We start from the raw sequence: 13,833 nt of genomic DNA on the forward strand, positions 1-13,833 counted from the left end.
CCCTTTGGGAAGGGGCTTTGTGGATCTGTGTGTAAATGTGGACAAGTGTGGGTGATGACTGCAAGAGGCTTTAATGGCCAAAATACTGTTTTTTACAAGCTAAGTGACTGTCTCTCCATAGGTGACCTGGTGGAAAGAGCATGGGCCTGGCTGGGTTGTACTTCCCAAGCGCTTAGTACAGTGCTCTGCACACAGTAAGTGCTCAATAAATACGATTGAATGAATGGGTTCTAATCCCAGCTCTGCCAGGTGTCTGCTGTGTGACCTTGGGCAAGACACTTAACTTCTCTGTGCCTCAGTCACCTCATCTGCAAAATGGAGATTAAGACTGCGAGGCCCCATGTAGGACACGGACTGGGTCCAAACTGATTAGCTTGTATCTGCCCCAGTGCTTAGTACAGTGCCTGGCACATAGTAAGTGCTTAACATCTCCCAAGTTCTTAGTATAGTGCTTTGTTCAAAGTTAGTGCTCAATAAATAGCACTGATTTACTGATTAGCCAGTTACGGGTCTCAGCCAAGCCTCTTTTTCTGGCATTCAGCTAGGTACGTAAGATCACTAGAGCTGAGATTTCCCCACTGCCTCTTCCAGAACTGTTAATAAGGACAGAAAAACAAAGCAACACTGGGGTCTGGAGGTCCGAGAGCAGAGAGACTGTATGCCGATCCTTCTTAGTCACTGGTGAAAAATGAGATGCAATAATATGCGTTTAAACTGTGGAATCGGCTCTTTGGGAACCAACTCTTTGTGCCACGACTGTTCAAAGTTTAGCTTTTCTTTGACGCTTTTGCTCAGAAACGTTGCCAACCCCTCTTTGAACCCCTTTACCTAGGAAGAACGGAGGCCTGAGTCAAATGAGCGGAGTGAAAATCAGGATGGGCAAAATTCTCTTTAGACTTATTCCCTGAAAACACTGAAAATTCCATGAGAGAGGAAGCTGCAAACCCACCAGCAGAGTTAGAGATCCTGGGCCCCATTACAGAGCGGCCAAACTCCCATCGACAACCATGCTGGTCTTCTAGACTGTGAGCCCGCTGTTGGGTAGGGACCGTCTCTATATGTTGCCAACTTGTACTTCCCAAGCATTTAGTACAGTGCTCTGCACACAGTAAGCGCTCAATAAATACGATTGAATGAATGAATGAATGAAAGCAGCATGGCCTAGTGGCTAGAGCCCGGGGAGTCAGAAGAACCTTGGTTCTAATCCTGCCTCTGTCACTTGTCTGCTGTGTGACCGTGGGCAAGTCCTCACTTGTCTGGGCTTCAGTTCCCTAATCTGTAAAATGGGAATTAAGACTGTGAGCCCCACGATGGACAGGGGCTGTTCCAACTTTTCATTCAGTCATATTTATTGAGCACTTACTGAGTGCAGAGCACTGCACTAATTGCTTGAGAGAGTACTTGGGCTTGGGCAGTAGCCAGGACACTCACCCAAAGGCTCATTCACATTTTCTGACGCCTCCATCAGTGATTCATGTTCACCTCACCTAAAGCACCGATGCTCTTCATCCTCGGGCACGGAATCAGCCTGCAAATATCTTCTGGCACCCCGGGGCAGGATCCAATTCAGTCTTGGAAATAGCCACTTGTCTGGGGCAAGCTATGGGGGGCACGTGCGGAGAGACCACCCAGACCACCACCTGTTCCAAACATTTCACTCCTGGCTTCTCTCGAAAGACTTGAAACAGCGCTATTTCTGCTCTGGCTCAGATCGACGGCCCAAATCAGCTATCAGCTAGTCTGTTAGCTCCTTGTGGGCAGGAATCCCCTATTCACCCTATTGAATTGTACTCCCCTAAGCGCTTAGTACAGTGTTCTGCACCCAGTAAGGGCTCAACAAATACCGTTCACTGATTGACTGATCAGAAAGGATGTCCCTAAAATACGAAAGAGAGAAAATTGCAAGGCTTCACCAGAGCACAATCCTGGGGGCTTCCTCCTTGCCCATCGGCACTTACGGAAGTGAGGGCTCACCCTTTCCTTTCTTCCAATTTCTCTCCTGGGCCCAACTCATTCTCCCAGTTCTCCAAGGAGAAGGACAGGAGTCCAGGAGGGGGCCTGCTCACACCCAGTGGATGGTCCCAGGGCTGATGACAGCTCCATTAGCTGTCAAGAACTTGTTAGTCAATTAATACTGCTCTTTGTTTACTCTGCAAGCACCAGAAATTGTCCGGAAGTCAGAATAACATGGGTTCTAATCCTGGCTTGGCCACTTTGTCTGCTGTGTGACCTTAGGTAAGTCATTTCGCTTCTCTGTGCCTCAGTTACCTCATCTGTAAAATGGGGATTGAGACTGTGAGCCCCAGGTGGGACAAGGGACTGTGTTCAACCTAATTTGCTTATGCACCCCAGCGTTTAGTAGCGTCCCTGGCACACAGTAATCCCTTAATAATAATAATAATGGCATTTATTAAGCGCTTACTATGTGCAAAGCACTGTTCTAAGCGCTGAGCAAATACCACAATTATTATTATTGTTACCTCACCACAGACTGATTTCAAACTTTTTTACACACACTCCAGCACTCTCCCCCTCTCAATCTCTTTCCCAAATGACACAGATATCAGGAATGGCTTCTGAAAGGATTTTTTGAGGGTTTTTTTTTAAACCAGCAACCCTATAAAAATCTCTCTGAAGCACGGAACCTGGCAAGCACACAGTAAACAGTATTACAGTATATCACACCTCTCCTAATCTCATGCTATTTACTAACAATATTATTGCAGGCCTCAGGGGACATTCCCTTTGGCCTCTGCTCAGAAAGATTCCCACACTAATAAGTTTCTCTTTCTCTAACCAACTACCATTTCCCGCCTGTGCTCTCTTAAAACACCTTCCCAAATAGGAAGAATTTTTCTTCTGCACTTTATTTTGGGATTGGATACTCCGAGAAGGAATCATCTGAGAAGCAGCATGGCCTAGCGGAGAGGATAGGCCTGGGACTCAGAGTCCCTGGGTTCTGATCCTGGCTCTGCCATCACGTATCTGCTGGGTGAGCCTGAGAAAGTCACTTAACTTCTCTGTGCCTCAGTTACTTCATTTGTAAATGGGAATCAGGACTGTGAGCCCTATGTGGACTGTGTCCAGCCTGATTTTACTAACCTTCTCACTGTACTCACCTCATCTATCTCACCGCCAACCCCTCGCCCATGTCCTGCCTCTGGCCTGGAATGCCCTCCCTCCTCAAATTCTCCCCTGCCTTTCATAGTCTTATCCCAAAGGCACATCTCCTTCAAGAGTCCTTCCCTGACTAAACCCCCCTGGTTCTGGGAGGCATTGAAAATCCCAGTTTCAGAAAGCCATTTTTACCTTCTCTGGGGCCATTACCGCCTGTTAGGGACTATTCAGACGGCAATTTTCACCTCCGATCTAATTCACATCAATTCTGGGCTTCCTTTACTTTCTCAAAACTCTTTCTGCAGGCAGAGGCAGTATCACGGCCAGCTGGTCCCTTACTTTCACCTGATGTTTCCAGGCAGAGAGGGAAGCTAGCACTTCTGCATCTGATAGTTCAGAAGAACATTTTAAGTGATGTTTTTTGAACTGGTTTTAATTTTATTTTAAATGCCATTTATTTAAATACCATGCTGGTCAATAAAGGCAAAAGATTTTGCAGCTCACAAAAATGAGTGATCTGCCTCTAGTACAATCTGTTAAAAGAATGAATCTTCTGGACTGTTTCCATTAAATGAAGGGAAAATTTGGTGCCCACCCTGTGACTGCTGCCTTGGTGTCAACCCTGGGCCTCCTTAACCCCAAGGGGAGAGTGCATTCTGCCTCTTCTTGTCTTTCACAGCTTTGAGGCTCCGGAGCAGAAAGCTAAGCTCGCTCCCACCCTAGGGGGTCACTGATGCTACTCTGGTCTTCCCCAACACTCACATTTGTTTTTCTTTTTAACGTGTAACAATACACTTAATAAATACAACTGATCGACACTAACTGAAAACCGGCCTGTCTGGTATAAAACAGGAAAAATGACCACCTTACCGTCTCTATATGTTGCCAACTTGTACTTCCCAAGCGCTTAGTACAGTGCTCTGCACACAGTAAGCGCCAGCAAATACAATTGAATGAATGAATCTCCCCTCAAAACCCCTTAAATCCCTAAATAACCAATCTGTTCCACTGCAAAATAAGGCCGGAGGGAGAGACCGAGAGGACTGTGCCCAGCAGACTCTCGGGAAGGAAAGAGTAAATGCAAAGTCTTAAAATAGTTTTGTTTTTCTAATCAAATGGGAACAGTTTATTTTAAAAACGTCACTCCTCAAACCTACCCTCATGGTTTGCACTCAAGGTTCTGGATGCTTTTTAAACTCCCCCAATTTTTCTCACCATTAATATCATTATCGTTTTCTAGTGTGGAAGGATTTTATTCAGTGGGTAATTTTACGTGTGGAAGAAGGCAAGAGTAAACCACTTCTGTATTTTCACCAAGAAAACTCTATGGATTCACTACCAGAACGACTGCAGATGGAGGTGGGACGTTCTGGGAGAGATGTGTCCATGGAGTCGCTATGGGTCGGAGATGACGCGACAGCATAAGTAAAGACTAATTTTATCTGGGACGCTTTAGATTTAGGGGATGGTGAGGATCCAACATTTTCTTTTCCAAGTTTCACCTAGCAGGTTTAGATTTATAAAATATGGACTCTGACATCAGAACGGAGGGGGTGATTAAAGCACCGCTCTCTCTTCATTGCAGAATTTTTTTTGTTGTCTGCATTTTGTTTGGTCGAGGACTTCGGGACAGTCCTGCTCCCTCGACCCAGCTACAGCTCAACTTGCCAGGAAATGTTCAATTAACTTCTCTTTTAATTCTTATGGCCTCTGATGTACTTTTCCAACTTACTGGAAAGTATTATATTTTCATCCTGTTCTTACCACTGAAGTGAGCTCGCTCCACCTGCCTTTCAGACATAAACGAAAAACCTCAGTGTCTGAAACCCACTCTAGAGTAACCACCCAAAGCAGGGGAGGAAGAACACCACATTCTTCCCTGAGTCTCCATGAGAATCAGAAAAGCCTTTTATCTTAGAGAAGCAGCATGGCTCAGTGGAAAGAGCCCGGGCTTGGGAGTCAGAGGTCATGGGTTCAAATCCCAGCTCCACCAATTGTCAGCTGTGTGACGCTGGGCAAGTCACTTCACTTCTCTGGGCCTCAGTTTCCTCATCTGTAAAATGGGGGTTAAGACTGTGAGCCCCACGTGGGACAACCTGATCACCCTGTAACCTCCCCAGTGCTTAGAACAGTGCTTTGCACATAGTAAGCGCTTAATAAATGCCATTATTATTATTATTATTTTACCTAAAGTGAGCACGGATGCCCAGGCCAGAAGTGACTCTCCATGGGGCCCTTCCTCCAATCCACCCCAGGGCCCCAAGATGGGTTTTTTTGTTGTCATTTTTCAAAGAAAGCACGTGCTCCATTTTCCATTTCATAAAAAAACCCGGCACTCTTAATAACTCTGCTCTCTGACAATTTGTTTGGCAACATATGGGATTGCTCTTGTAAACTCCCCTCTTAATAATAAAACAACAGATGGCTGAGCCGATCCTCGGCTCACGGCTCTCCGGGTTTTAATAGGATGCTGACGGCGGCAGAGCCGAAGCTGTAGTGACATCCAGTGCTTCTCTCCCTCCGTCGCCTTCCCCTCTCCCACCCCCCCGTCCCGTTCCCCCCCTCTTCCGACTCAGCACCTTGGCTGTATGGATATTACACAGCCAGCCCTGACGACTGCTATTTAAAAACTGAAGCAATTTTCTGGTGTATGCACAGAGTTGCTTTTTTCCTCTCTGATTGATTGAGCCTGGTTGTCAAGCACTGCCATGAAGTCGCTCAAAAGAAAGGTACCCTGGAGTGCGGCTAAGGATCCTGATGCAAAACTTCTAATATGTTTTATTGCAACTTGTACTTCAAAAGGAAAGGGACGACAAAAGGGAAAATGTACTTGCTTTTGTCTGCCATAGGGCCATTGAGCCGGTACCTGTTTCCTTAGAAAAGTGGCTGACAATTAACATCCAGGTAATTATGGCCCTTTTCAGAGAGCGACTGGCACCCCGAATGACACCGCGGAAATGGCACGCAGAGCGGGGTACAGTCATTTCCACAGTAACGAGAGCAAGATTATACTAAATAAAGCCGGTGCACCCTTTGGCTTCGAGGCCCATTGAAAGGCAGAATCAAGACAAATAGCGGGGCCGATTAAAAGCACATTTGCGGGGCTGGCCCAGCAGGAGAAAGAGCTCCAGGGGTGGTGGGGAGGGTCGCAGGCTATTCCCCAATGAGCGGGAGTTGGAGTCCGGTGGGTCAGAGAACGCCACTCCACTCCACGTGGAGCACCACTCCACGGCTTTCCCGGCGGGAGAGACCCAACGGAGATGGGTCATCGGCAGCGAGACGGACTGGTTGAGAACGGCTCCCTGCCCTGCCTGTCTCGGTTGGGGGGACAAGCTGTGGCGAAGGACTGGGGGGGAGCCTGAAGCAGGGAGAGAGGAACGAGAGCTGGAGGTCAAAGGCAAGGTCAACGGCGAGGGTACGGTACCTTGGCATACTCCATCAGATCGTTGCGTCCTTTGAATCGGTTGTAAAACTCTGGCAGCCTCCAAGGGGCGATAACCTAGAGCAGAGCAGGAGATTGATCATCCATCAGTCAGTCAGGGGTATGCAATAGAGCCCTTATTGGATGTACTGAGAAGCAGTGTGGCTTAGTGCGTAGAGTACGGGCCTGGGAATCAGAAGGACCTGGGTTCTAATCCTGGCTCCGCCACATGTCTGCTGTGTGACCTTGGGAAAGTCACTTCAGTTCTCTGGGTCTCAGTTACCTCATCTGAAAAATGGGGGTTAAGACTGTGAGTCCCATGTGGGATAGGGAGGGACTGGGTCCGATCTGATTAACTTGGTACCTACCCCAGTACTTAGTAATTTCAGGGTGAACTTTAGTGCTTGGCACCCAATAAGAGATTAGCAAGCACCATTATTATTATTATTATTATTATTATTATTACTGGCATTTGGGAGAGTACAACATAACAGAGTCCCTGCCCCCAGCTAGGGGGAAGCCAGGCTGGAGAGCTAGTCTGATAATCTGAGAAGCAGCGTAGCTCAGTGGAAATAACACGGGGTTGGGTGTTTGAGGTCATGGGTTCCAATCCCGCCTCCGCCACTAGTCAGTGTGTAACTTTGGGCAAGTCACTTCACTTCTCTGTGCCTCAGTTACCTCATCTATAAAATGGGGATGAAGACTGTGAGCCCCACATGGGACAACCTGATCACCTTGTAACCTCCTCAGTGCTTAGAACAGTACCTTGCACATAGTAAGCATCGAATAAATGCCATTATTATTATTATTATTATAACCCACTAAACTGGAGTCCTAGGGGGAGACATTCTGGATGATGGATGGGCCACAGGAGGTCCCGCCAGTGGCTTTTAGAGTCACCATTGGGAAGGCAACAAGCCTGGTGGGTTGAGATGGGGAAGAAAACATCTGTCATGCAACAAGTTCGTGGAAATTGGCCCTTTGTGGGGAGGCCGGGGTTCATGGCTTGCTGGATCCGAAAAGGGTGTGGGGGGAATCCAAAGGAGGCCCTTTGGCCCAAACAAGGGCTGAGAGACACTGGGTGGTGATTCTGGGCTAAGAGCTAAAGAAGGGGCCTCCTTTACCTCCCTAGGCTCAGAGTCTCTCCTCCCTGTGTAGTCTGCTAGGGAGGATGGCAAGAAGCAACGTGCCTTAGTGGGAAGAGCACAGGCTTGGGAGTCAGAGAATGTGGGTTCAAATCCCGGCTCTGCCACTTGTCTGCTGTGTGATCTTGGGCAAGCCACTTAACTTCTCTGTGCCTCAGTTACCTTATCTGTAAAATGAGGATTAAGACTGTGAGCCCTATGTGGGACAATCTGATTACCTTGTATCTACCCCAGTGCTTAGAACAGTGCTTGGCACATAGCAAGTGCTTAACAAATACCATCATCAACATCACCTGGGCTCTAATCCTGAGCCTGACACATGTGTGCTGTGTGACCTTGGGCAAGGTAATTCACTTCCCTGTGCCTCAGTTTCAACTGTAAAACGGGGATTAAATCCTCCTCCCTCCTTCTTCGACTGTGAGTCCCATGTAAACTGTGTCCTACCTGATTCACTTGTATCTGCCCCAACGCTTAGTACAGAACTTGACATATAGTAAACACTTCAAAAATACCATAAAAAAATGGTAAAAAACAAAAAATGAAATACTCTAGTCAAAGAAGAAAGAGACTTCTTCAGCTTGTTTCTCAATAGAGAAGCAGAGGAGCAGCGTGGCTCAGTGGAAAGAGCATGGGCTTTGGAGTCACAGGTCACGGGTTCAAATCCTGGCTCCGCAAATTGTCAGTTGTGTGACTTTGGGCAAGTCACTTCACTTCTCCGTGCCTCAGTTACCTCACCTGTAAAATGGGGATTAAGACGGTGAGCCCCCTGTGGGACAACCTGATCACCTTGTAACCTCCGCAGTGCTTAGAACAGTGCTTTGCACATAGTAAGCGCTTAATAAATGCCATTATTATTATTATTATTATTAATAGATCTTCCTTTCAGGGAGATCCAGAGGGCCCTGGGCATGACTGTCCTGGAGTTATCACGGGGGGCTGGAATCCACTGGGCCAGTTCAGCCCCTGCTTCTCCTCTTTTCAATCAACTTGGGCTTTGACCTTGGCCGGCTTCTACGGTGACAAAGGCCAGGAGGTGGCCCGGGTTGCTGGTTCCAGGTTGCTGGAATCTGAGGGTCTAGACTGAGGTCCCTTACAGCACCTGGCACATGGTAAGTGCTTAACAAATACCATTAGAAAAAAAAAAGCTCATCACTCATTCCACCACCAGATGATACCAGCTGAGAGTCCGGTCGGACCCAAAGACAGGCCCAGCCACTGAGTTTGAGGTAAAAAAGAGAAAGTAAAAGAAGCAAAGAAATGAGCTTTCTCTTTCCCTCCTCCTCCCCTGCCAGGAGATGGGGAAATTGGGGACCAGCCAGGGATCTCCACAGATTGACTCCAAACCAACCCTTTCCCATGGGCCAGGTCCTGTAGGCTACCAAAGGCTGAATCCAGACTACCAGCCCTGCTGGAGAGGAGGCACCTCATGGCACAATTGATCCGGCTGCCTGACAGGGTCTTTGGCCCTGGAAATAGACTTTCCCCTAGCCAAGCCCTCTGCCCACAGCTGGTTTAGGCTGTCAGAAGCAGAAGCAGCAGCTACGAGCTTCCGGCAGAGATGGAAAGCCACCGCGAGTCCTGGCCAGCACTGATTTCTCACCCAGAGCGCTGGGCGAATAGGCCCCAGAAGGGGGGTCTTGCCAAGACCCTCTCCCAGATCCCCAGGCCCAGCATCTAGGCCCCCCTTTTCCCCCACATCCCCTGAGGTTAAATCTCCCCAAACAAAAGCTGAGTAACCTGAGACCCCCCCAAGCTGCCACGGAGTCTAACAAGAGGGAGAACGTGCTTGTGGAAAAAGAGGCCATTATCCCACCAACCACTCCACAAGGCTGCCTTGTTACTGTTTGTTTCTCAGCAGCACGGTGTTTGGGGTAAAAATAGGTCATTAAAGATCATTACCGCCTCCCTCCGCCCCTCCTCAAAAGCCCAGCACACCCCTAACAGCTGCTGGCTTGTTAAAAAAAAAGTCATTCATGTCAGCATTAAAAAATAATAATAATAATAAATTTCCAGTACCAATTAGATTCTCCCCAGCCCCTCCTCCACCCCCGGCGAGGGGAGAAAGGGCGTTCTGCCTCTAAGGACACTCCTGGCTGCTGCCTGAATGTAAGTACTGCCCTCCGAGCACAGGGTGTCCATCTGCTGGGATCCAGAGCTCCAGAAACAGACAGGGGCTTTATCTTTCCTCAATGGTCGCCCCCTACCAAGATGATCAGGGGAGATGATCAGGGAACAGGCTAGGATAAAATTCCTTCTGGGGGGTGGATCCACGGGCCCGCGATTCTGGGTACAATGGGGAAGGACAAGGAAAATGGAAACAGCGAGAGTAGCTTTGTGCAAGACTATCTTTCCATTTCAAATGCACCCAACGGAGCGGGTGGTCAGGCCAGTGGGTGGCCAGTCCACCTCGTGGTCCAAATCTCAGCCAGAGAAGGGGAAGCAATGGCACCCAGTCATGGGAGCTCCCGGTCCGGGATCACGAGGTTCCCGGGCCCCCCAGTCACTGAAACAACATTGGTGAGCTAGAACTCAGGCCATGTGATTTGGTTGCGGAGGGTGGGTCTGCTGGGAAGACTCCTGGGGAAAGAGAATGGGAGAAAGGAGGCACAGTGGCCTCTCCCCTCAGGTGGCACAAGAATAAGGAGCTAAAGGCCCAAGTGGTGACCTTTGGGTCATCCCAGGGAACAGCCAAACTCCCTGCCTGGCAGACATTCCCAACCACAGACCAACCCCACAGCTCTACAACCTCTAGCAATGGGGCATTTGCTGCATGGAGAAGGACTTTGGAATAAGCTAGACTAGGCGGGATTACCTAAGACTGACCCTGTTGCTACTCAGCAATAATAATTGATAATAATAATAATAATGATGGCATTTATTAAGCTCTTACTATGTGCAAAGCACTATTCTAAGCACTGGGGATTTTACAACGTGATCAGGTTGTCCCACAGAGGGCTCACAGTCTTAATCCCCATTTTACAGATGAGGTAGCTGAGGCACAGAGAAGTGAAGTGACTTGCCCAAAGTCACACAGCTGACAATTGGCAGAGCCAGGATTTGAACCCATGACCTCTGACTCCAAAGCCCGAGCTCTTTCCACTGAGCCACGCTGCTTCTCATACAACTGTGGTACTTGTTAAGGGCTTATTATGTGGTGTAGATATAAGATCATCAGGTTGGACGCAGTCCCACCTGGAGTTCACAGTCTAACTAAGAAGAAAAACAGGCATTTAATCCCCATTTTACAGATGAGGAAACTGAGGCACAGAAAAGTTAAATCACTTACCCAGGTTCACACAGCAGGCAAGTGGCCGAGCAGGGATCAGAACCCAGGAACTCTGATCCCCAAGCCTGGCCTCTTTCCACTAGGCCATGCTGCTCCTCTGTCTCATCGTGCTTTGGGCAGGTGACTAATGGGGCTGGGTGCGCGGTACGGTGGTCTCACCTTAATCTGAGGCGCCAGGGCATAACAGGTGAGCTCAAACCGGATCTGGTCATTCCCCTGGAAGAGAGCAGAAAGACGGTGAGGGGGAACCAGGTGTGAGGAGCCGCCATGGCCCACCTACATCTTCTCACTGAGGGGCCCTGCTCGGACGGCTGAACCATGGGTGAGTTCATGGGCACTTTAGCCCATCACCCCCTCATGAGGGCTCTGGGGTTTGGCCTGCCCTCTAGCAGCCTTCCTGGAGGCCCCTTTGGCTGGGGCGCAACAGAGCCCAGATTAGCTCTGAATCAAGGGGCGGTCCAAATGGAGGAAAACAGAGCCCGAGCAGGCAGTGAGGCAGGGAACCGCCTTGAGGGCAGCTTGTGTTCTCCTTATTATTTTTTACAAAAGAAATCTCCTCACACCTGCCCCATCCACTGATGGACAAGAGGCCTACGATGTCCCCAGCTCCAAAGAGTGTGACAGCAGGGGGCTCAAGGGGGAGGGGGTGGGCAGACAGGCCAGACAACAATGTATCTGTCTCTAATTAACCTCCCCTCTCCATAATCCCTCACCCATCTGTTTTAGAATTACCCGAGAAGACAAATACTGGCTTCTAGCCATGCCTCAGCCCCACCAGCACAAGTCACAGGCAGAGACAAAGCAAGCCTGGGACCAGGAAGAGGGGCTACCACCCCTAGATCCCACCTGGACACAGCCCACCTCAGAGGGGCCCACAGGGGCAGACTCCCGGGGGCTGGCTGGATGGAGCAAGAAAGAAGCGACAAGGGACTGCCCGCCCTTCCATCTAAATGTTCCTTACCAATCGCTCCTGGGCCACCTGAAAGTTTACCGGCCCCCACAGCTTCCCAGGGGCCGGCTGACCCTGATTTTTCCGTCACTGTAGACAGCACCTCCATCGTTCCTGTCTCTCAAGCCCGTAAACTTGGTGTCATCCTGGACTCCTCTCTCTCATTCAACCCACTCATTCAATCTACCACTAAATCCTGTCAGTTCATCGTTCTCAACATCACTAAAATCCTCCCTTTCCTCTCCACTCAAACTGCTACCGTGTTAACCCAAGCTCTTTCATTCTTTCAGTCGTATTTACTGAGTGCTTACTGTGTGCAGAGCACTGTACAAAGCGCTTGGGAAGTACAAGTTGGCAACATACAGAGACGGTCCCTACCCAACAGCGGGCTCACAGTCTTGAAGGGGGAGACAGACAATCAAACAAAACACATTAACAAAATAAAATAAATAGAATAGTTAATACGTACAAGTAAAATAAATAGGGCAATAAATCTGTACAAACATATATACAGGTGCTGTGGGGAGAGAAAGGAGGTAGGGCGGGGGGATGGGGAGGGGGAGAGGAAGGTGGGAGCTTAGTCTGGGAAGGCCTCTTGGAGGAAGTGAGCTCTCAGTAAGGTCTTGAAGGGAGGAAGAGAGCTAGCTTGGCGGATGTGCGGAGGGAGGGCATCCCAGGCCATGGGGAGGATGTGGGCTGGGGTTCGACGGCAGGACAGGCGAGAACGAGGCACAGTGAGGAGGTTAGTGGCAGAGGAGTGGAGGGTGCGGGCTGGGCTGTAGAAGGGAAGAAGGGAGGTGAGGTAGAAGGGGGCGAGGTGATGGAGAGCCCTGAAGCCGAGAGTGAGGAGTTTTTGCCTGATGCGCAGGTTGACTGGTAGCCACTGGAGATTTTTGAGGAGGGGAGTAACATGTCCAGAGCGTTTCTGCACAAAGATGATCCGGGCAGCAGCATGAAGTACAGACTGAAGTGGGGAGAGACAGGAGGATGAGAGATCAGTGAGGAGGCTGATGCAGTAATCCAGTCGGGATAGGATGAGAGATTGAACCAGCAGGGTAGCGGTTTGGATGGAGAGGAAATGACGGATCTTGGTGTTGTTGTGGAGGTAAGAGCGGCAGGTTTTGGTGACGGATTGGATGTGAGGGGTGAATAAGAGAGCAGAGTCGAGGATGACACCAAGGTTGTGGGCTTGTGAAACTTATTCTCTCCCGCTTTGAGTACCGTATCAGCCTCCTTGCTGACCTCCCTGCCTCCCATCTCTCCCTGCGCCAGTCCATATTTCATTCTGTTGTCCAGATCATTGTTCAGCAAACACATTCAAGACATGTCACCCCCATCTTCAAAAACTTCCAGTGGTTGCCCATCCATCTCTGCATCAAACAGAAACTCCTTACCTTCGGCTTTAAAGTACTCAATAACCTTGCCCCCGTCACCTCATCTCGCTGCTCTCCAACTACAACCCAGCCCACTCATTTAGCTTCTCTAATGCCAACTTACTCTCTGTACCTCTGTCTCATCTATCTCACCACTGACCCCTCACCAACATTTGGCCTTTAGTCGTGAACACTGCAACTCTTCATATCTGAAAGACAATGACTCTCTCCCCCTCAAAGCCTTAATAAAGGCTCGTCTCCTCCAAGAGGCTTTCCCTGACTAAGCCTCTTTTCCCACTCCCTTCTGCATTCTCCTGATTTGTTCCCTTTACTCACCACTCCTTCAGCCCCAAAACACGTATGTGCATATACATAATTAATTTATATTGATGTCAGTTTCCCTCTCTAAACTGTGAGTTCACTGTGGGCAGGTAATGTGTCCACCAACTCGTTTGCACTCTCCCACATGCTTAGTGCTCTGCACACAGTAAGCGCTCAATAAATATGATTGATTGATAGAAGCAGAATATCCTCTGGCTTCC

At 49.1% G+C, this 13,833-nt stretch overlaps 1 protein-coding gene across 1 annotated transcript in view; it reads right to left on the reverse strand.

Annotated features, from left to right (window-relative positions):
* ASS1 (argininosuccinate synthase 1) overlaps positions 1–13,833 on the reverse strand; it is a 99,059-nt gene that overhangs the window by 48,788 nt on the left and 36,438 nt on the right. Inside the window, exons 6-7 of the mRNA XM_038745109.1 lie at positions 11,129–11,185; positions 6,542–6,616 (exon numbers count right to left, since the gene is read on the reverse strand). Of these exons, the coding sequence (XP_038601037.1) occupies positions 6,542–6,616; positions 11,129–11,185 (132 nt within the window). The remainder of the gene's footprint in view (positions 1–6,541; positions 6,617–11,128; positions 11,186–13,833) is intronic.

Source organism: Tachyglossus aculeatus, chromosome 4 (genome assembly GCF_015852505.1).
Source record: "Tachyglossus aculeatus isolate mTacAcu1 chromosome 4, mTacAcu1.pri, whole genome shotgun sequence".
Taxonomy (NCBI): domain Eukaryota; kingdom Metazoa; phylum Chordata; class Mammalia; order Monotremata; family Tachyglossidae; genus Tachyglossus; species Tachyglossus aculeatus.